The sequence below is a fragment of the Miscanthus floridulus genome, chromosome 17 (assembly GCF_019320115.1).
Source record: "Miscanthus floridulus cultivar M001 chromosome 17, ASM1932011v1, whole genome shotgun sequence".
In the NCBI taxonomy this organism is placed as follows: Eukaryota; Viridiplantae; Streptophyta; class Magnoliopsida; order Poales; family Poaceae; genus Miscanthus; species Miscanthus floridulus.
Window position 1 is genome coordinate 64,194,377 of NC_089596.1, and position 23,118 is coordinate 64,217,494.

Genomic DNA, 23,118 nt, shown 5'->3' on the forward strand with positions numbered 1-23,118 from the left:
TCGGGGCAATGTGACCTGGTGGCACGCGGGCATTTTGAGTGGAGCAGCGTGTTGAGGTGAGGCAGCGCAAGAGCGAGGTGAAGTGGTTCGGTGGAGCACACATGTGTTGTGAGCGGTGCCAAGTAGAGGGTTGCGTAGCTGCCAGAGTAGCGGGGGTGCTGCTCTAGCTCTCTATAAAAACCAGATCCGTTGGGTGTAGGGTAGCTTCTTTGGTGGTGGCTAGATGCGTTGGCTCCCTAGCTCGATGGCTTCTCCTTGGCTCTAGCCCCTGGATCCAAATTTAGAAGAAGCTCGAACAAAGACACACCAAGAAACAAAGTTAAATGGAGGTTGTTGTGCAGCACCGGATCTGTTTGGTGTTATCTAAGAAAGAGCACCAAACTATGCTTGTGCATTGTTCTTGGGCGTCTGCAACAGGAGCGCTGGATTGGTACGGTGCACAGTGATGAGATGCACTAGAACACGAGGTATCGGCCAGTGGAGAATACAAAGGCTGAAGACTTCACCAGATACGTAAAGTGGCATCACTAGAATGCTCAATAGAGCATTCTACCGGACATGTTACAACGCGGGAAAGAGGTGGCTTCAATGCACCGAATCAGTTCGGTGGTACACCGGATCAATCAACCTCCAACTGTCATTTTCCAATGGCTAGCTAATGTGGTTGCACCAAATCTGTTTGGTACCACCACTAGACTAGTCCGGTGAGTGCACAGACTATCCAGTCTGGTGCCAATGGTTGGTTTTGGAGTTGGAGGCTATAAATACCACCCTCAATAGGGCATTTGAGGTGTGTAGGAGTTGAGGGACATATCAAGGGAGATGATGCTCCCTCTAGTGCTCTTGGGACCAATAGTGCTTAAGGAATAGATGATTAGTGTAGGTGGGTTCAGTCTAAAGAAACAAAGAGGACAATTACAAGATAAATCTAGTTCAAAGTTGGAACGACTAGTAAAATGTAAATGCATAGTATCCTTTCATCCATTGTCCAGGAAGAGTTAATGTGTAACATTCTACTTTGTGCAAATAAGCTGACACAAAGATGAGATGCTATTATTATATTCGATTCAATTTGTGAAACCAAGTTAGCAAAATGGGAATACATTGCTTACCATAACTAAAAGGGTAAAGTCTAATTTACACCCTCCAACTTTCACCAAAGTCCGGATTTCAACCTCGAACTTCAAAATCGGATAACTTTGGCCCTCCAACTCTCGAAACCGTTCAACTTTCAACCTGCTGGGCGGTTTTGTGGGTGAACAGTAACTTTTGATATTTTCGGGTGGCGCCGAAATTTTATATTATTTTTTCAAGCATCTTAACATCCTCAAATGAAAAAACTCAAAACTACAAAGCTGTAGATCTCATCGAGGTCTACAATTTACATATAAAACTTATCTTCATCCGACATCTTATTGAAGGGTTTTCTATTTTTTGAAATTTGAGTCTCATCACGCGATAAAATATGGTGCTGAAATTTTATATTATTTTTTCGAGCATCTTACTGTCCTCAAATGAAAAAACTCAAAACTACAAAGTTGTAGATCTCATCGAGGTCTACAATTTACATATAAAAATTGTCTTCATCCGATATCGTATTGAAGGGTTTTCTATTTTTGAAATTTGAGTCTCATCACATGACAAATTGTTTTGTCGCGTGATGAGACTCAAATTTCAAAAAATAGAAAACCCTTCAATAGGATGTCGGATGAAGTTAATTTTTATATGTAAATTATAGACCTCGACGAGATCTACAACTTTGTAGTTTTGAGTTTTTTCATTTGAGGATGTTAAGATGCTTGAAAAAATAATATAAAATTTCGGCGCCATCCGAAAATATCAAAAGTTACTGTTCACCCACAAAACCGCCCAGCAGGTTGAAAGTTGAACGGTTTTGAGAGTTGGAGGGCCAAAGTTATCCGGTTTTGAAGTTCGAGGTTGAAATCCGGACTTTGGTGAAATTTGGAGGGTGTAAATTGGACTTTACCCTAACTAAAAACAATTTAATGGCACAACACAACACAATAGATAGAAACGCATTCAACTCCAAATGACATGTGCATTGAAAGTTATGACATGTCCAAGTTGTCCAAGGTGTAAACTCCGGTGTCGAACCCAAGGAAATCAGTCACCTCGTATGATGTTGAACAACCCTTTCCAACGAATAGTATGTGGACCCGTTTGGAGGAGCTCCTAGAGGCTCCGGCTCCGGGGCTGTTCATGCACTGTAGCATGGAGCCGGCGGAGCTCGAAATTGTGGCTTCGCCGGCTCCTCCTCTTTTCGGCTTCTTTTCAGTTCATTTTGTGCTACAGTGTTGCTACAGTACCTCAAGGTGAGGAGCCGGAGCCGCCGGGAGCAGCGCCAAACGGGTCAAGGCACCATGAGCCAAGTGTAGATTATGTGACCGGGATCTGTCGTCTTGAGTTCGCGTCATTTGGAACACCATGAAACGCCACGTCTCACAAGGAGGCAATTTGACGACCATCTGCTGTTCCCCTCAGGACTCCATGAGATACTAAACATGGGGCTGCTGCTCGTAGGCGCAGTTCTTATGTGGCTGGACGAAGCAGAGCCCCTTGTTCACTGCTTCTAGAACTCCCTGTTGACTAAAAATGGGCCAGCAGAAAATAGATGCCCCCAAAATCCCCTGCAATCAGGAAATGAAACTCTCATTTGTAGTAGACGACATCCTCAGCCTTGCCAAACATACATCGTGAGGAGCCATGGCGAGCTGATGCCCCATGCGCCAGAACGTGATCTGCCGACGGTTTCAATTGTCAAAGGGCGCACAACGAACGATGGCAGCACCGACGCAGCTTTTGGGGCTGGCGTGGCTGCTTTTGGATCGTCCATGCACTGCGGCAGTAGATCAGGGACCAAATAGTTGCTTTTTTTAGTTGGATGATGTAGATGGAAATGTCTCAAAAATTTGAGGACCCTACATGCATTTTACTCTTTTAGATTTTTATCTAAAAAAAAAGGTTGGCTCGAGAGCTGTTGGCTTTTTGCTATTGGTTTTTATAATAAAATTTTAGTTTCTCAGCACACTAAAACTGGAATCTCCATTGCCTTCTCTACCTCTTAGTATTCTCATATTTGAAGATAGTGGTAGGTATCCAATTTTGTGAACCTCCTAGGCAGTAGAATGGTGGAACTCTTCATGGCCGATCATGGTTGTCATGGTCATCCATAGCTAGCATCCTATCTCACATCCAAAACAGAATCTTCATTGTCTGCTCTACCTCAGATCAAAGAATAGTGGCCGAGAGATTCAATTCTAGCAAACCTCCAAACAGCGACGGCAGTCAAGTGCGACGGTACTGGGGCACCCCAACACCAATTGGGAGTCACGATTGTTTGTGTTTTCCTAAGCGGGGTTAGATTGGGGGTTAGGATAGAGATTTGTTGGAGAAAGTTTTTTCATCTTGCCAAAAGACAAGATTGGAAGTGGATTACCAAACTGTTGGAGATGCTCCAAGGCCTTGCACCAGGGATGGAAGTGTGTATCCAATAGTCTTAGTCAGTTAACTTAGGTTATTTTTCCTAAATTAATTACTTGGTATGCCATTCTAACTCACTTTAGCTAGCAAGTTTAAGGTCCACCCATGTCACCCTAAAATTTCAATTCTGGGATATGAATAGAAAGCGCTAGATAAAATTTATGATTTCAATATTTAAAAAATGCAATATTAATTTATATTGTTGTCAATTTAGTGAGAGAAAAAGATTTCTTATTTTTTAAAATTAATTTCACAGGTTTTTGTTTGATGTGTTGCTTTCATGTTGGTTGTGTTTGGTGTTATGCATGTATAAGTTTTTAAAGGCCTGCTTGGTTCGCGACCAAAATTTGGCAAGTCAAATGTGAGAAGTTGGCAAGTTTTGATAGCCAACCAAATACTAGCCAAAATCACAACTTGCCAAATCCTTTGCTTGGTAAATTTTGAAAGTGAACCAAGTAGGCCCTAAAATACATTTAGGAGATGAGTATCTTTTTTTAGGAATTTTTCTAGACTTTTCTAGAATTCAAATTCCTTTCCCTCTCGACTATATCCTTGTATCTTAGATTCTAATGATCTTTTGTTGCGCCTCAAATGTTTCATTTTGGTTCATCGTGTTCCAAAATGCACTGTCAAAACATATTTTATTGAAAACTTCAATGAAACTAATTTAATGTTAGAGATCTTGGTGCATTTTTTTGTAAGCTTGGCCATACTTTAGGAAATTTAACTTAGCATAAAGTTAAAGTGGTCTATAATTTTGAACTAAGGGAGTAGTGGTTTTATGAGCCCACCACAGTCGTACTAATTAATACGACCTCTGCTAAAAACGATGCAATTCTAATTATTTATTTAGAAAAACTATCTAAAATTTGACTAAATTTATAAAAAATACTAATATTTATGACACCATATAGTTATACTATATAAATGTATATTTTTGGTACCATAAATATTGATACTTTTTGTCATGAATTTTTAGGTTTAAAATGGTTTGACTCTGGAGTACGCTACATTGTATTCTTTTTATTAGGTGGGAGTAATAGTTAAAGACTTTTTTTTAAGAAGCAACAACAATGCGTTTAAATTTGGGTAACATATCAGGTGCAAACCAACCAACCTGTGCAAACTTATAAACTACCGATCAAAACCACTAGATGTTGATCCAATGGATGGGATGAGGAGGCTTAAGCGCAAAAAAAAAAAGGCCAGCTGGTGAAGGGCTTGAGCGCAAAAAAAAATCCAACCTCTCACCACATCCATTGAATGAGCATCTATCACCACATCCATTGAATGAGCATCTAGTGGTCCTGATTAATAGTTTTTAAGTTTACAATAGTTGATTGGTTTACACCTAATACGTTACAATGTTATATATGAATATTTGCAAGAAGAAAAGTTTTTGACTTAAACAAATGATTTTAAGTGTTTATATCATGTACCGATGAGAAGGAAGTTTTTTAGAGTTATTGATTCAACTGATTTGCAGAGTGCCACGTCCAGACGTCCTATGGCAACCTCTTTGGTGCTATCGAACAGCTAGCCACGCTGGAACCAGCCCAGAATGCAACTTCTATCGAAGAGTTCCCATAAATTTCAGTTCCACATCAGAGTCTGACCCAAGAATTCTGAGCGAAAAACTTAAAAAGAATAAACCCTAACAGGAACGCAGCCTGAACTAGACCATTCATATCACATGAATACAGTCCCTTCTGCCTAAGATCACGTTACTGCTAAGGAAGGGCATTAGCAAAGTAAGGATATGAAAGAACCGCCAGGAAACTTTCCCATACCTGAACTGCTCAAAGAAAACTCTTTGCCTTTTGCTGAAGATCTTCTAAGAAACGTTTCATTTCCAATACCTAATGTACAAAGTCCAGCATTCTAAATACATGCTTAGCTTCTGCAAGCATACATTGGCACCATGTTGCCAACCTTGATTGGTTTGAAATACTTTACTGCTTTCTCGCTTTTATGCACAGAATGGTTACAAAATTTTGCTACAGCTACCCTAAAAGAATCAACAACTTTCCTGCTACCTCTGAATCATGTTGTGTACACACAGAGTAGTTGGTTGTACAAAATGCCTGGTTGTCAATGCGGTGGTCGTGGAGAGAAGCTATTCCCTGGCAGAAATCTGCTAGTTGAATGGAATATTGAAACATGATCAAGATAAGTCCAATTAACACACACACAAACACACACATGTAAACCAACCGCTAATTGAGTTCAAGTGACATTGAACTTACGCGTAAGTCAATCCTGTCTTGTTCAGTAAGTTCTCTGGAACTGTTCCATTTAAATTATTGTGCTGTAAAAATCTGATTAATGAAGAAAAAAAATCATCTGGTAAGTGGCATTACTGTAGATTAATTCAAAAGCATATGCTGACTGGAGTATTGGCATCCAGATACAAGGTGCATGAAGAGATAACACCAATCTCGGGCACTCTACACCTAACCAACAACATGGCAGCGTTACATTTAAATGTCACAAACTCCAGGATTGACTTGGTACTTGGGACACTTCCATTTTTGGTGCTGGGAACTCATATTGCATTACTCGTGGATAGAGTTACAAACAAATTCAGCTACTTTCAAGCGGGGTTAAGGTAGTATCCGACAAGTTTATCTCTTTCGTTTTGGCAGGATGTAGTGTATTTCATTGCACATGTTCTGCAGATGTACTGGGCTGACATTCGATCCGCACCAAGAAATTTGTCTACTATAATGCTAGCACATAGATCCCATGGCCCTTCATAGGATTTTCCATTCAAAATTGTAGTGGTGATAAGAGAATTGAAGCATGGCCTGACTAGCAAAGTTGTTCCTGTTTTCTATTCCAATTCCAGTTCCTATTTATATCTCCAGCTAGCTGCTATTAAAGTTTGCATCAGAGTACAAGTCACAGCAGCACCATTCTCTTGAAAGAAGGAATAAATGGTCAGTTGACCACAATTTTGTAAGACTGTGTTACAAAAACAATGGGGCAAACAATTGCACCATATCCCCAGTATTTTGCTGAAGCTAGGTTTTAGACTGTGTAACAAAACCATTCCCACCCATAAACTAAGGTTGAATTATCTGTCGGACAATTGCTCATGTAGAGCAAAGGGGAGGATGTCAAATCATGTAACTAACAAAAGAAAATTTTATAACATGCTATTCTCCTTTTCAATGGCTTGTTCAAACCATTGGCATACTCCGAACAGAGAGATACTGTAAGAAGTAAATCCCCATAAATTGGACAAATATTGTATACTGCGGGACTTGCAGAGATATGTTATATCATTCCGTTATATGTATAATAACAAACTTGAAAGGCATACCCATACAAACTAAGGACTAAAATACATCATATAACACTAACTCATGTCACAGGTTTACATCTACTGTCAACTTCTTGTGTTCTTCAAGCATGCAACACATATTTACTTGTCAGAATAGATGTGCAGCAATTCAAAGCATGAAAACACAACTAAATTGAAGATCATCAACCCACTATGCTGGTGCTGATAATTTGTTTCAACATGAAAGATATTCATGTCAAATTGTTGAAAATGAGAATAACAAACTATAAGCACAAAGTGATGAAATTAACTCACATTTCAAGCAATGTATTGATTGTCCCCAATGTCTCAGGTACCGATCCAGATAGCTGGTTTTCTTGCAGGTGCCTACAAGATAAACCCTTCTCCTAAGTAATGTACAGACACACATACAACTTTGACAATGACCTTGAAAATTACATAGGGTCTTACAGTCGTTGGAGATTTCTTAGGTTGCTAAGATTTGGAATAGACCCACCCAGTCTGTTGTGTGCGAAAGATCTGGAAATGGTAACAGTGTTATTTATTTTATTTTTAATTTTTGCTATTTTATTCAATAATCAATTACTTTTTTAAAAGAAAACATACATATTAGTCAAAGCAGTCAGATTGGCAATATCAGGTGAAAGAAATCCAGAGAGACCCATACTTGAAAAGTTCCTGTTATAAATCAATACAATGATGTCACTGCAAAAGGGGGAAGAACCATGCTACACAGATGGAAGCAGAATGAGTTCAACTCACAATGAGATGACACGTATTTTTGATCCTTCATCACATGTAACTCCGGTCCAAGAATATCCTGAAGGCATGCATGGATCTCCATTCCAATCTTCAGGTATATTTTGAAGGTTTTTCTTTATACTCTCCAGGGCAAGCACTGCAAAAGCATCCTAGAAGTAATTAATAGACTAGTTACATGATGCAAGGCAACTTATGCAGAATGTTATATGCAGTGCCGATTTATTTTCCTGCAATCATATTTTGGAATCCATGTGACTCCCTAAAAGATGTGTGCACTGATAAATTACAGGAACTATTTGACAACTAGGTGGTGTTAATGAAACATAATGCATTACACCTCAAGGTATCACATTGATGGTAATGCCACTGCTGTGCTAGCCATACAAGAGTTTCCGGTGACTCATAACATGGCAAGGGATTATGAACTTAATATGCATCATATTACATTTGCCATGAAATTTCTACAGAAAGAAAATGATAAGAGGCAATAAGTGTAGCAACTGCTATACCATCCCGGGCATGTGTCAATCTTCCTACAGGAAAAAGCCCAAAGACCTCGCCAGCATTAATAAGTGGAGGAAGAGCAGAAGGAGAAGCAGGTTTCAATATAATTGTGGTCAAGCCTGAGAGAATCCATTGCGTTGCAAAGACAGAAAGACCAGCTGACGTGAAATTTAGATCTTTGAAAAAGAGGTAATCATTTATATATACGTCAAAGGTCCTTGAATTATCAGGCAAAGTATCAGCAAAGTAGAGGGAAACATAATAGCTATCATTTTGAAGAGCCACTGGAGGCCATTGTAACACAAGGGGTGCATCTTGTTCTGCTACGAAAGCTGTGTTAAACACATCAGGAGGGGGAAGATTCCAGAAGTCAGCTGATGTAACATTTTGGGTGCTACTGACAGCATGCTTGTTGTCCGGGAATGGCTGCCAATAGCGATCAAAACTGTCATTAGGGTACCTAACATTAAACACAAGGAGGAATCAAGTCAGAACTCCAAACAAATACCATGATTCGTACGCATGCAGGAAATTAATAAACAGATATAGTACTTGCACTCTTAATCAATCCTATGTCGCAAATTCCATCTCTTTGATATTTTTTGGCCATATAATAATTCCCCCCCATACTCTATGAGTAAGACGCACCATGACCATAGGTCTTAAAAGATAAAACAATTTAAGAAAATAAACAAGTGAAAGAGCATCTCTCCTCCAAGTAATATCTACCAACTAATACAAAAGAAATCCTACTAGAAAATCAAGAGCATATCTCTATGATACATCGCAGATGATCTCACACAGAAGAATTAAATTATGTGGGAGCACATCAGCATTAAAAGTTCTGAAAGAACAAAAGCAGTCCGATCGACCTATGCCTACCCAATAAATGTTTTCAACAGATGATGTAAATTAAACTCTAATAAGAAAGGCTAAAACCAGAAAGTAGTAGGTATTTAGGTGCAGCAGAAATTAGCCCAAATGATGCTATCGGTTACAGACTTAAAATAGTCCTGTCGACTACAGATCACTAAATTTGAGACACCCCGTTCAACAATTCAACTCTCGATGCCGCCCCGTTTAACAATTCAACAATTTGAGACACCCCGTTTAAGCCACAAAGGCCGGTCACTCACCTCTCGATGCCGCCAGTGGAGCCAAACTTGGTGCGAGCAATGAGGCCCATGGCGCTGGTCGAGAAATCCGTGGCGTTGTACACGGAATCGTCGAGCTGGATCACCTGCAGCGCGGAGATGAACGGGCTGGCGTCGGTGTAGTCCGGGTTCACCCCGAGACAGAAGCTCATGTTCCTGCCACTCGCAGGGAACACGCCCTCGTAGGACGACGCGGCGCCGGCGCGCACGTCGTCGGTGGTGTTGACAGCGGTCCAGAAGGTGCCGTCCACGATCAGGTCGAAGACGGGCGGCGGCGGCGCGGAGTAGGAGGCGAAGAGCGCGCCGTAGAAGAAGGTGGGGCGGACGAGGTAGCGGCGGTTCCGGTCGACGGGGAGCTCGTAGCAGAACTTGGCCCCGTGACGGAGCGGGAAGCTGCGGAGCGTGGCGAGCGTGGGATCGATGAGGCCCGGGAGCGAGACCGTGCCGGGGGTGCCGGCAGAGACGTAGTTCCCGTCGGGATCCCAGCGGAGGCCGCGGCCGTCGGTGATGGGGGACGCCGCGCCACAGTTGAGGAGGTACGAGAAGCCGCGAAACCCCTGCGCGGCGGCGAGGCCGAGGTGGACAGGGAGGAGGATGAGGAGGACGGCGGCGGCGGCCACGAGGTGGGGGCGGGCAGGCGGCATTTTGGTTGGGCTTTTTCGCTGGAATTTTGAGGGGGAATGGAAGGGAATCGGGAGTTTTCGGAGGCGTGTATGCAGGTGGGAGCGGCAGGGCAGCAGAGTCGTTGACTCGGCTAGCACCCCGCGAGGAAAGCGGACGCGGTCATAGTCGTAGGAGCTGCAATGCGCATTGCGCGTCCCGGCGGCTCCGTGTCGATCGGGCTACGCGGTGACGCAGGTGCACGACCAGTTCTAGACCTCGATTAAACGCTAGGTCAGGTCGGATTTGGGTTGGACCACGAGAAACCATGTTGGCTCAAAATTTTTGTTCCGGCTATCGATGATATGTGAGATCAAGCTATTTCATAGATTCTTTATTATAAACTAATAATGCTCGTGCGACTCAGGCACCGGCCGAAGCAATGGTTTATCCAAACTTTAACAAATAATGCAATATATTTTGTAATCTGTTTATGAGAAAGAGCCTAGAGACTTGAATTTAAGGCTTCAACAGTCATAATTATACGAAATTTACATACTAATTCGAATTAGCCAGTAAATTGGCTATCATCTTTTCAATATAAATTATTGCAATATCAATGAGTTACAAAAACATGATATTCAACAAGTAAATAGTAAATATTTCATCGAAAACTTTACAACAGCGTGCCAAACAAACGCTAATAGAAAAAAAAGAGTACTGGTATGACGGGCATAACATCTAGGATTGGGTTGAAAATGGCATAAGCTTCGGGTAATTTGGCGAAGAAAAAACATTTTTTTAATTGCGAAGAAAAAATTAGTCAAACAAAGAACAGAATTAAAACAGATACAGGTTAAACTAAGTATATTAGGCATAACAAGCGGTCATTCTTGTAGAGTAGATAATTGGATTTTGATTGAGTTATTTTTCTAAGGGAAAAGCAAAAAAAAGGTAGATTCCAAATCCTTTTTTCTTCGGACTTTCCCAAACACAAAATACCTCATTGTATTCACATTCTCAAATGATAATACAAGAAATTCGACTTTCATATAATATCTTAAGTATGTATTTATAAAAACTATTTTGAATACGATGGTAATATCAATTGAATCCTCGATATGTCAATTCATATATATTATCAATAATATCTTTAAATACAAAAATACAATCATAAATTATATATCGAATCTATAAAATGTTAAAGAAATTATAAAGTTATATGAATAAGTGGCACCAACCTAATGGAGCTAATGTTGTTGGCAAGGACGGAGGGAAGGGGACCAGGGGGGCCACACATCCCCCCAACTTCCTAGTACCCCACTATATAACCCCTTAATTAGTTAATGAAAATTACTAATTAGTGTTGTTTTTATTTATCATCTGTTCTTTGTGTTAGTCTTTATTGATATCTATGAGATTTGTCTAATATTTATGTTATATTCTCTCTCTATGTTGTTCTTGTTGTAGTTTTTCCTACACAACATCTTAGTTGATCTGCATAATATACGGCTAATTAGCTAGTTATGACGTTAATTAGTGTTTTATCTTTTCCCTCTCTTTTATTCTAGTTATTACAGTGATTTTGTTCTATGAATTAGATTAGTTAGGTAGAGATTTGAGACTGGGCTATTTTTTTTCTTTCGATATAATTTTCAGTATCATTTTAGACTTTTAACTTTCTTTTGTATCGCAAAACAAATATTGATTTTGTTATTATTTATACTCTTTCTAACTCAATATACATATATGTGTATGTATGCACGTATATTTTATCATACGTGGTTATCATTGGTATATCAAAGCGGCCTGCCCCCTATGGTCAAAACCTAGCTCCGTCCCTGGTTGTTGGTTCACTGGTGCCAAAAAAACAAAAGATTTTGAAGTGAGGCCTGCGGACCAGGCGGTGTTCTGCACGGTGCTTCGAAGCTATGTACATATGGGGGCGGTAGCAGAGTCGTTGACTCGACTAGCGCCCGGCGGGGAAAGCGGGTGTGGTCGTAGCCGGAGTAGTTGCAATGTTGTCTCGTCGGCTCGGTGTCGATCTAGTTGCACGGTGACGTGGGTGCGCGACCAGTTCTAGACCTTGATTAAGTGCTAGGTCATGTCGAATTTGGGTTGGACCACGAGAAAAATGTTGGCTCAAAAATTTTGTTCCACGACTATCAATGATGGCTGTGTTCGGTGAGAGGAGGCAGCTACAGCAGCAGCCCCAACAGCTGCGAAAACAGGCTGCGACCGCTCACTGAACACTGTTAAAACAACCAGCAGAAGTTGTTTTAACAGATAGCCAAACAGGCCGGATATGTCCGGTCAAGCTATTTATTATATTTTCATAAATCGATGAGTCAGGTATTTTAGAGTTAGATCGGGTTACAAGTTAGAAATTATAGCCTGATTTCACCCGATGTATTGATAGGTCGAATTGGATAGTGTTTTTTCAGACGGAGTAGTCGGGTTGGTAGTTCCATGATCATGTTTAGTTATGTTCTTTGATTTTCTTGAATCAACCACTTCGAGAACAGTCAGCAAGTTTAGGACTGGTAAATAGTTGGAAATTTGGATATCCAAAGTAGCTGTCCAAAACTAATTATATCCTTAAAATAGGGACGGTCCACAACAAAACCTCTAAATCAACCTCTCCATTTTTTAAAGTCACCACGTTAGCATAACAACAACCACCACTAGAAAAATCTCGCCAAATTATTTTATTCTCGAGTAGGACCAAAACCAGAAATGATTCACTATCCGCGACGGACATGGATTGAATGACTTTTTCACGCTGTGATTTTATCTCCATCCTCAATGGTTGTTTTCCATCCAAGGGCTCCAGCATTCCTCGTCTAAAGGCAGATTTAGTGCATGCATTCAACCTTGGCGTACTGTCTTATACTTTCATTCAATACATGGCTGAAACATTCATTATAGAGCACGTTAGTAGTAGTTGCCTTCAGTATGGATGCTTAGCATGTCGAGCATATCAGAGTATCAGACATCTCTTATTGAATCGTTAACATTCAAGCTGAATTTACAAAGCAGGTTCATTCAGTGTACAATATCAGAATTCTTAGTTTCTCAACAGAGACATACATGTATTGTCAGCACTAGGCAAGCATTAACACAAGTAAAGTCTACTAGCAGTATAGCACTCAAGTAGTATTACACTGCTCCAATTCTGCTTATGCCGTCACTTTCTTGTCCTTCCTTGGCTCTTCTTGAACTCCAACACCTCATGCTTAAATAGCTTGGACTTATGCCTTCTGGTACTCCTTCGCACCATATCATCCACAATTGGAGTGGGGAGCTTTCTGTTCCGCCTCTTGAGGAGCATCCTGGTGAGGGGAGGGATTCTGGGTGCTGGGGATCCCACCCTGAGGAGCCATTTGATTTGCGCTCTTGACATTCTGAACCTGCGGTTGGCTTGGATCATGAAGGACCAATTGGTGACGGTTCTCCTGCGAAGGCAGAAAATGGGAAGCAGAGGAAGAGGCCTCCCAATTGTTACCCCAGAAGGGATCCACTGAAACCGACTGACTGGCATGCCAATTGACTAAAAGCCTAGGAAGCAAGGCTGTTCAGAAAGGCAAACTGAGAGAGGCCAAGTGTAGACAACCAAAACTGGTTAAAGTTTATAATGGACTCCATTATCATATTTCTATCGTTAAAATGGTTAGAAAACATATTTGCATGATCTTATTTGGAGCCTGGACAAAGAAACAACAGTTTAGGGGTGCTGGTTCAATTTAGGGGTGCTGGTTCAGCCAGAACCGGCCGGGCCGGTTTAGAAACCTGGCCGGTTTAGAAACCGGCCAGGCAAGCTTTTCAAATGCAAGATTGAACAGTATCATTGTGTTCCTCTCGTCGAGCCGATCGAAAAACATATATGGTTTACCCTGTTCGGAGTCCGGACGAATTAATTATAATATTCGGAAGCCGTTCTGCACTAGATGCATAGCAGAATCGGCCGGGCCAGGCTAGGCCGGTTTGCCTGGCTGTAGGGCTGCGCAGCCCCCGCAAAAACAGGCTAGGCCAGTTCGTGAACTGGCTAGGCCGGTTTGCATGTGCAAGTCCGAACCAAACGCTTTACAAATTGATTTTTGTACGTGTTTTCGTATAGGGAACTTGAAGATCACAATCTGGAGATGTTACCTATTGGGATAAGACCATCCCCTCTATATATACGAGAAGATCATGACCGATTGAAAGATCCAACACTCATGTAGGATCTCTGGTACGCCTAGGGTGGTGAATAGGCCTGTAAAAATTCAACTCAAACCGAAGTCAAATTCACCCACGACACTGCCGCTCTGTGAGCGCGGCACTGCCGCACCTGTAGAAGAGATTAATTCACAGTTCAAAATCTTCCCAACGAAATTTAGATCGGGTATATTTCTTAGTTTTCTTCAGAGTAGTAGATCACAGATCGACAGCTAAAAGTGGTGGGAACACTACACACAAGTAGATCAGCCTTAAACTCTAGAAATCACCTCAATCAACAAATATGTCATGCAAGTAATATAAATCAAGCACGAGTGACACAATGTTTTATCCCATGGTTTGGCTCGCCACCAAGGCTTGCCTACCTCCACGTTGTAGAGGTTAGCTACTAAAGCTTAGAGCTTTCTAGCCCTTCCTCGTTCTTAAGTTAAGAGACTTAACTCTTGAGATGATAGGTGAGTTTACTAACTTCAAGAGATGGTTACAAACCTCCCGGGACTGCCACACAAGTTGGCAAGCTCCATGGGCAACGCTTTAGCCGGCTAGGAGCCAAGCTCCAAGAGTAACAAACACAACCGTCGGCCAAAACGTGAACCAAGTGCTCTTTGAAGTTTGGGAATCAATGGAGCTGCTCTCTAATCGAGTTTGGAACCCTTTTTCCTCAAGGATTGATGGGAAAATCAATGGATTTGCTTGAGGGCTTGAGGTCAACAATGGAGTGAGAGAGAGAGAGCTCCTGCTCTATTTTGGACATGCTGAAGTGAGGAAGAAGAGAGTTGGTTTGTTACCGTTGGGAAGGAAGGGGAAATGTATATATACCCCTGGTCCCCAATGGTCACTAAAATCGCAGATAGCTGTTGGGAAGGAAAGGGAAAAGTATATATTTCCCTAGCTCTCAATGGACACTTCACCCAAGAGGTCGGGCGAGATGAGGACACGACCAAAGGGTCAGGCAAGCCAGAGCCCGCGACCTTAGGGTTGGGCGAGATGGAGCCCACGACCGAGGGGTCGGGTGAACCAGAGCCCGCGACTAAGGGGTCGGGGGAGAAGGAGCCTGCGACCAAGGGGTCGGGCGAACCGGAGCCCATAGCCAAGGGGTCGGGTGAACCGGAGCCCACGGCCAAGGGGTCGGGCGAACTAGAGCCCACGACCATGGGGTTGAGTGAGCCTCTCTTCAAGTGCGGCAGTACCGCACCACGCAAGACAACAAAGGTAATAGTGAAGTATAAATTGTCTTGGCTATGAATCTGAGGATGCTTGTGGTTGTTTGAGCACTTGGTAGCACATATTAGCTTAAGCATTGTGCCCCTTTTATAGTATGACTTTTCCTATACTCAAATTCAATATATAAAAGAATTTAAACCTCCTTTGAGTTTGAAGCCATCTATATTTGTAATTGGGGACTCCTCCGTTCCGTGTAGCATCCTCAAATATAAGTTCCCTGCTTGTCATCTCGATAAATCTCATTAGTTCTCTAATTGCGTTGTCATTATCACCAAAACCTACAATTAAGGCTTGATTGCATTTTCAATCTCTCCTTTTTAGTGATTGATGACAACCCAATTAGAGCTTACAAAAGATACGAAATAAATACTGAGACTTTCGAGCCATGGGTGTAGAGCCTCCTCCTAAGTATGTGAATAGACAATTGAATTCTCAAATTGGCATAAGAAGCCAAGATTCATATTTTAGTGAAAGTGATGGGGCTCCTCCTACATCCATGCTTCTATGAAGTGCTGCATATTGTGTCAGGTATGTAAAATGTGATGCAAATGACAGTTTATGCACAATATGGTTTGCTGTTGCAGCAGAGTGCGGCACTGCCGCACTTGCTGTAACAGCACAGATCAGAACAAACACCACACAACATGTGATACATATAACGATATACATTCTAGCACAATTGTATCACAAGTGACAGCATAGATTAATATATGTCCATATCCCACACAAAGAGTCAAATAGTAGCATTATTTCACAATTTAGAGTTTTGAGCGACTCTCAAACTTTCACCTAACGAAGACTACCCTAAACGGATACGAACATGACTCTAGCTACAGCAACCTCCATGGCGTCGAAAATGTTGTTGACACCTCTAATTTTCTCCCCATTTGGCATAAAGCACCAAAAAGAGAAGAAAAGAAGAAAGATCAACACATACTCGTCATCTTCCTGGATGTCCATCCAATCAATATCATCACCTCCTGCAGCCCTAGCACCTCCTGCGGCAGTCCTGGCACCACCATCACCATCATCGTCGTCAGAGTCAATACGTGCATGGCCCTAACGGTGAGTAGTGGTAGTGTAGTGAGTGGAACGAGTGGAATGCCTTGACTCCTGTCTTTGACGGTATCCCTCTAGGGTCTCATCCCAATCTGTTGCTCGTCCCTGCTGCTCCTCATCATCATCATCATCCTCATCATCTGAATCTGTGTCGAAGAGACTCGGAAGGTCATACCGTGGAGGAGGTGGAATAGGACTATAGGAGGAAGTGGTGGAAGGTCCTGTCCACGCTGCTGACACTGCTCAAGCTGTGTCTCATATGCTATGTCAGCTGCATAGGTGCACTTGCCAAAGATTGCTTTCAACCACTTGCCAAACTTCTTCATCTTTCCTCCTCTACAAGACCTAGAGCGGGAAGACTCAGGGATATCTACATGAGCATGAGAGCTCCCCACTCCCTGAGTAGCTACAGCTAGCTGGGTCTTCTCAATTTTGTAGACGGTGTGCATCCCATCCTTCAAAAAATAAAATCCAGTGACCCTCTCAATCATGAACATGAGGTAAGGGGCACAGGACAGATCCCTCCTCCCATCCTCCACTGCAAATCTCAACTCAGTCCACATAAATCTAGGGACATTGAACCTATCCCCACCTAGAGCAAATCTAGCCAACACATTTCTCACATAGCCATTAATATCTGATGCTGCTCCATCCTTTGAGTTGATGGTGTTCCTGATGAGGTTGTTGAGAATGTAATAGAAGCTGTGTAGACCACTCCTCTTGCCATCTATAATCCTTCTGTCTCTCCACATGTAACTGATGTCACGGATCTCAGCTCGAGGCTCATCATGAATGTAAGTGTAACCTTTGTGCTCCTCCCCAAAGCCAAGAATCCAGCTGAAAGTGATAAAATTGACTCGGTAGTGCCGACCATCAGTTATTTAGTGAATCTCATTAGAGGTCGGGTCATAGAAGTATGTGGCATGAAACTGTGCAAGAAACTCCTCATTCTAGTTATACTAGAAACCCATGATGTCTAAAAGCTGGAACCTGTCACAAATCTTGATTACCTTGTCAAACTCAGGCTCCTCCTCCTACATCTCATCCTAATCAATGTACTGTATCTTGATGATCTTGGTTTTCTTGGATGCAAGAATGGCAGTGGCATAAAAGTTGGAATGAAACTCATTCCAGAATCTATAATCAATGCCCAAATCCTTGCGCACTTCATAGGGATTGATCCTCCTTGCCTCTTCCACCAGCTTCCAACTCTTGGAATAGTTGACAACTGCATGCTGGCGAGAGTCATTTGAAGGTCTCATGATGATCTCACCCTCAAAATCTCTCATGTATCTGCCATCAAAACAAGAGAGATGTTGTGGGGTGTCAGAAATGGCATCAATGGTATGACCTGTCATCTCCAGCCTCTCCTCATTTTCAATGTATTGCTCGTGCCTCCCCCTATCACCAAGTCCCCTTAGAGCTGCACTACTGCCTGCTGTTGTTGACCTCCCTTGACCACAGCAAGGTGGATCATTGTCTCTTTGCTCATTCATCTTTCTTTTCCCCCTTTGGCCATTATCTCCATGCTCCATCTTCTCAAACGAGGATGAGAGAAGAGAGGGAAGAAACTACTCAGGCCAGGGGTAGTAGCAGTCGTCAGCGATGTTGAGAGAGGTCTAGCAGCTACCGCGGCACTGCCTGAGATTAGCAACGCGTGGCCAAGCTATGGCGATGGCGCGGGCGCGATAGGAGAGAGAGGCGTGGGCGTCGGCATCAGGGGTAAGAGAGAGAGAGGGAAAGAAGTAACTATGGACCTGAGGATAAGAGGAAGAATGAATGGGCCCAGTAGTAAAACCATTTGGGCCGAATCTCAATTGAGATTCAAAGTGCGGCACTGCCGCACGGCAGGCGCGGCACTGCCACACTCTCCAAAATAGTGGGAGTTAGCTATAATCTATATGACTCTCTCTGTATAAGATATGGACACATATCACTTATATACCATGACTAGAAACATATAATCAATATAGACCATGATCATGATGCATAAGTTGCCTTTTAGAGATAATTTTCAAGCATAATATGAAAATTTTCAACTCTTTTGTCTAGATACTAGTTTATCAAATAGAGGCATGCTAAAATTCAAACCATGTTACGAGAATCAAGTATATTTAGCTCACTACACAAAGCACAAAATCTTCACTCGTCGAGGGGTTTTGTGAAGATATTGGCTAGTTGCATTTCTGTGCTCATATGGTGAATTTTGATATCTCCTTTGGTTTCATGGTCTCTCAAAAAATGATGATGGATGTCTATGTGCTTGGTTCTAGAGTGGCTTACGGGATTATTTGCAAGCTTAATGGCACTCTCATTGTCACATAATAATGGGATTTTGGTAAAAAGACATCTGAAATCACAAAGAATTTGCCTCATCCAAAGTAGTTGGGCACAACATGCACTAGCCACAACATACTCGGCCTCAGCAGTGGAAAGGGCTACACAATTTTGCTTTTTAGAACTCCAAGACACTAGGGATCGTCCAAGGAATTGACATGTCCCCAAAGTGCTTTTTCGATCTACTTTGCAACCGACGTAATTAGAATCCAAATACCCAAGTAGATCAAACTTAGAGCCCTTAGGATACCACAAACCAAGGTTAGGAGTGTGTACTAAATATCTCAAGATTCTCTTAACGGCCACCAAGTGACACTCTTTTGGGTTAGCTTAAAATCTAGCACACATGCACACACTAGGCATAATATCGGGCCTAGATGCGCACAAATAAAGTAGAGAGCCGATCATGGAACAATATACCTTGGTATCCACGGCTTTCCCTTCAATGTTGAGATCAAGATGTCCATTGGTTGGCATGGAAGTTTTGATAGGCTAGGCATTCACCATGTCAAACTTCTTGAGCATATCATGGGTGCACTTCGTTTGACTAATAAAAGTTCAAACACATGTCAACCGGAGCCCGCGACCAAGGGGTCGGGTGAGCCTCTCTTCAAGTGCAGCAGTGCCGCACCACACAAGATAGCAAGGGTAATAGTAAAGTGTAGACTATCTTAGCTGTGAATCTGAGGATGCTTGTGGTTGTTTGAGCACTTGGTAGCACATATTAGCTTAAGCATTGTGCCCTCCTTTATAGTACGGCTTTTCCTATACTCAAATTCAATATATAAAAGAATTTAAACCTCCTTTGAGTTTGAAGCCATCTACATTTGTAATTGGGGACTCCTCCGTTCTGTGTAGCATCCTCGAATATAAGTTCCCTGTTTGTCATCTCGATAAATCTCATTAGTTCTCTAATTGTGTTGTCATTATCACCAAAACCCACAATTAAGGCTTGATTGCACTTTCAACTCAATCATTAAAAAATACATCTACTACCTAGTTTTACCCTTTTCCAACCCTCTTGCTATTCATTGCATCTCTCCACGAGATTCATCGGCATTCTCGATGGCTTTGCTGGTCCTAGAACAACCCTAGGTGTGGTCCTCCCCGATGGGTCCTCCCAGGACGCGTTCCTATGCTTTTGCGACGTTGGACGAGCTCTAGATCGGCCTAACCATTCTCTAGATCGGTTTAGTCATTCTTCAAGTCACTTGCTACGTGGTTCAGGTTGTTTGCAACCTAGGGCGAGCTAGTCCTTGCTGGTTGAAAGCCCTAGTTTGGTTTTGGTGAATTAATGAAACCCTAAGTGCTAACCTAGTTTATCAAAGTGATTATGAGATAGGTAGCACTATTCTAAGTGGTGAAGCAATGGTGAAGATCATGATGATGGTGTGACCATGGTGATGATCAAGTGCTCGGCTTGGAAAAGAAGAAAGAGAAAAATAAAAAGCTCAAGGCAAAGATAAAACTTGATAGGAGCTTTTTGGTTTGGTGATCGAGACACTTAGCGAGTGTGATCAAATTTAGGATAGATGGTCGTACTATTAAGAGGGGAGCTCTTATCGGACAACTTGATCATCTAGTGCCACTAGGTGTTGGAATACTTGCATTGCATTTTAGGCCTAGTGCATAATTAGTGAGATGTGATTAACCTTTGAAAAATAATTGTGAAAATGCTAACACACTTGCACATGATGGTGAAACACTTGGAGTGTTAGCACATTTACAAAGGTAAAAAGGTGAAGAAAAGGAGGCGTTGTTGGGCTTGGGGTGCTGCCATAGGGGCACCGACATGCCCTATCCGGTGCACCACCATCCCTGTGGTAGTGATCGGCTGGGAGGCTGAGAGCAGCGAGTTGCCCTAGGGGCACCACTATTGCTAGGGCGGTGCCCACCTGGACTTGGCCATTGAGCAGCAGCATGAGCGTGGGCACCGGTGCGTTTGGTGTACACCGCCGCCATGAGAGCGGTTGTAACACCTCGGGTGTTTGAATACTAAAACAGGACATGTCATCATATGCATTGCAAAGCATTTGGTTATATGGAAAACTTTGATATGCATTCACTAAAACAAGTCTACATTTATGTTATGAGTGTTGCCTTGTATGGTTTGAATTGAGTTAAAAATTTGGTTTGGATTTTGAATTTTCAAGAAAACCTTGATTTTTCAGTATTTAAAGCCTACCCTGAAAAACTCATTTCAAAATCTAAGCATATTTTGGGGTTGAGCCTAAAAGCAAAAGTGTAGAGCTTGTCAAGTTATACAAAGTTTGTTTTTGGAGTTTTCAAAGTTGTTTAGAAAAAATTGATGTAATTTGAAAAGGCGAGATTCTTTAAATGTTCCCTTTTCGAATTCAAATTTGCATTTCAAAATGTAGACCGAATTTGGGTATGGTTATAAAAGCAAAGTTGTAGAACTTTAAATTTGGAACAACTTTTATTTTTGGAGATTTTTGAGTTGTTACATAAATTTGGGAGTAATTTGGATTTTTAAATCGAATGGTAGTTTGGTAATTCTGATGAACAGTAACCGCGGAAGCCAAATCATCGTCCACGATCTTCCTTCTGCTTCCAGACGCGACTGTGGCCATCCTTGGCTTTGCGCTGGCATGGGAAAGGCCCCTGCGTGGCTTCTCTTTGCTTCCTGGCCGTCCTATAAAGCCTGTGCAGTCGTCGTTCTTCGTTTTCCCTTCTCTGTTTTCTCCCGTCGCCATCGCCGCTGCTCTGTCGAGCTTTCACCGTCGATTCAGCGCCGTTGCCGTCCCAGCAAAGCCTGTCCTAGCTTCGCCTGATCCTTGCGCACCCAGCCAGCTAGTTTTGGTCACTTGATTTCATCGGGAACCCCCGTTCGTTGCTCTTCTTCCTCGCGGCCGGCAGCACCGCCGTCGTGAGCGTGTCGCCGTGGCCAGAGCTCTCTGGTGCGTATTTGTCCTTGCTCGGCATAGCTCCAGCTTTGCTTTGATGCCGTGGTGCTTAATACCTTGTTGCTTGGTAGTTTTGTCCACCGCAGTCGCCGGAGCACCGCCACCGTCGACGTTTTGCTCCACCATGGTTGCTCGGATCGTCGACCTGCTTCACCGTTGCTTCTCCAGCCCTGTTCTTTGCTCCATCGAGTTTAGGGTGAGCTACTGGTGCTTCCTGTGCACGTCGAACCACTCATCCATTGCTCTTTTGATCCAGCTTTATGCTCCAGTGCGTTCGGGGTGAGCTCCAGGTTCTTTTCCGAGTTGTTTTTGTGAGCTCCAGGTTTTTTTTCCGAGTTGTTTTTGTGAGCTCCAGGTTCTTTTCCGAGTAGTTTTTGTGAGCTCCAGGTTCTTTTTCGAGTAGTTTTTGTGAGCTCCAGGTTCTTTTCCGAGTAGTTTTTGTGAGCTCCAGGTTCTTTTCCGAGTTGTTTTTGTGAGCTCCAGGTTCTTTTACGAGTTGTTTGTGTGAGCTCTAGGTTCTTTTTCCGAGTTGTTTTTGTGACCTCCAGGTTCTTTTCCGAGTAGTTTTTGTGAGCTCCAGGTTCTTTTCCGAGTTGTTTTTGTGAGCTCCAGGTTCTTTTCCGAGTTGTTTGTGTGAGCTCTAGGTTCTTTTTCCGAGTTGTTTTTGTGAGCTCCAGGTTCTTTTCCGAGTTGTTTTTGTGAGCTCCAGGTTCTTTTCCGAGTAGTTTTTGTGAGCTCCAGGTTCTTTTCCGAGTTGTTTGTGTGAGCTCCAGGTTCTTTTTCCGAGTTGTTTGTGTGAGCTCTAGGTTCTTTTTCCGAGTTGTTTGTGTGACTCCTGGTTCTTTCCGAGTTGTTTGTGTGAGCGGGTGAGTTCAAAATGGAATTTTTCCTTTTTCAGAAATGATTGAATAGTGCTGTAATTTGTTATTTTTGTGTAGATTTATTTAGAGCTCCAAAAATTATGAAAATTTTTGTGTGACCTCTCTGTGATGTATATTATTTAGGAAAAATATTAAATGTTACTTTTCAGTCATTTTTGAATGTGATAAAAATTGCTTAATTAATTAATAAATGAGTTTTCATGATTTTTCTAGGCTTAATTAATTATCCAAAAATTATGAAAATTGTTTTGCCACTTAGTTATCATGTGATGAACTTTTACAAAAAAAAAATTTTGAGTTCAATTGAAATAAGTTTTATGAATATGTTTAATTAGTTGTTAATTAGCATCCATCATCGAGCATCATATTTTGTATCTCGCATCATGTTAAACATGGCAATGTTACTACGTGTAGTGAACGAAGGTGAGCACGTGGTAGTTAATCAAGTTGTGGAGGAGGTTAATCCGTCTGTTGAGGTGGGATCGAATACTTGTGTAACGTCGCAGGAGCCGGACTTTTCCATCAACGAAGGCAAGCCCCGGATGCATACAACCCTACCTTGTGTTTTACAAATTAAATTCGCTTTTGCTTTCTGTTACTGCATTAAGTGATTAGGAGTTAAGTGGAAACCTAATTGGTGCATTACC

General features: G+C 42.2%; 1 protein-coding gene across 1 annotated transcript; it reads right to left on the reverse strand.

Annotated features, from left to right (window-relative positions):
* Window positions 1-5,333: 5,333 nt before the first annotated feature.
* LOC136516577 (putative leucine-rich repeat receptor-like serine/threonine-protein kinase At2g14440) lies at window positions 5,334-9,974 on the reverse strand. Its single transcript, XM_066510010.1, has 8 exons — window positions 9,211-9,974; window positions 8,080-8,534; window positions 7,571-7,706; window positions 7,415-7,486; window positions 7,259-7,327; window positions 7,103-7,174; window positions 5,748-5,819; window positions 5,334-5,635 (listed from the first exon to the last, which is right to left on the reverse strand). Exons 1-8 carry the CDS (start codon window positions 9,870-9,872, stop codon window positions 5,593-5,595), a joined length of 1,581 nt encoding a protein of 526 aa, XP_066366107.1. The 5' UTR covers window positions 9,873-9,974; the 3' UTR covers window positions 5,334-5,592.
* Window positions 9,975-23,118: the final 13,144 nt, after the last annotated feature.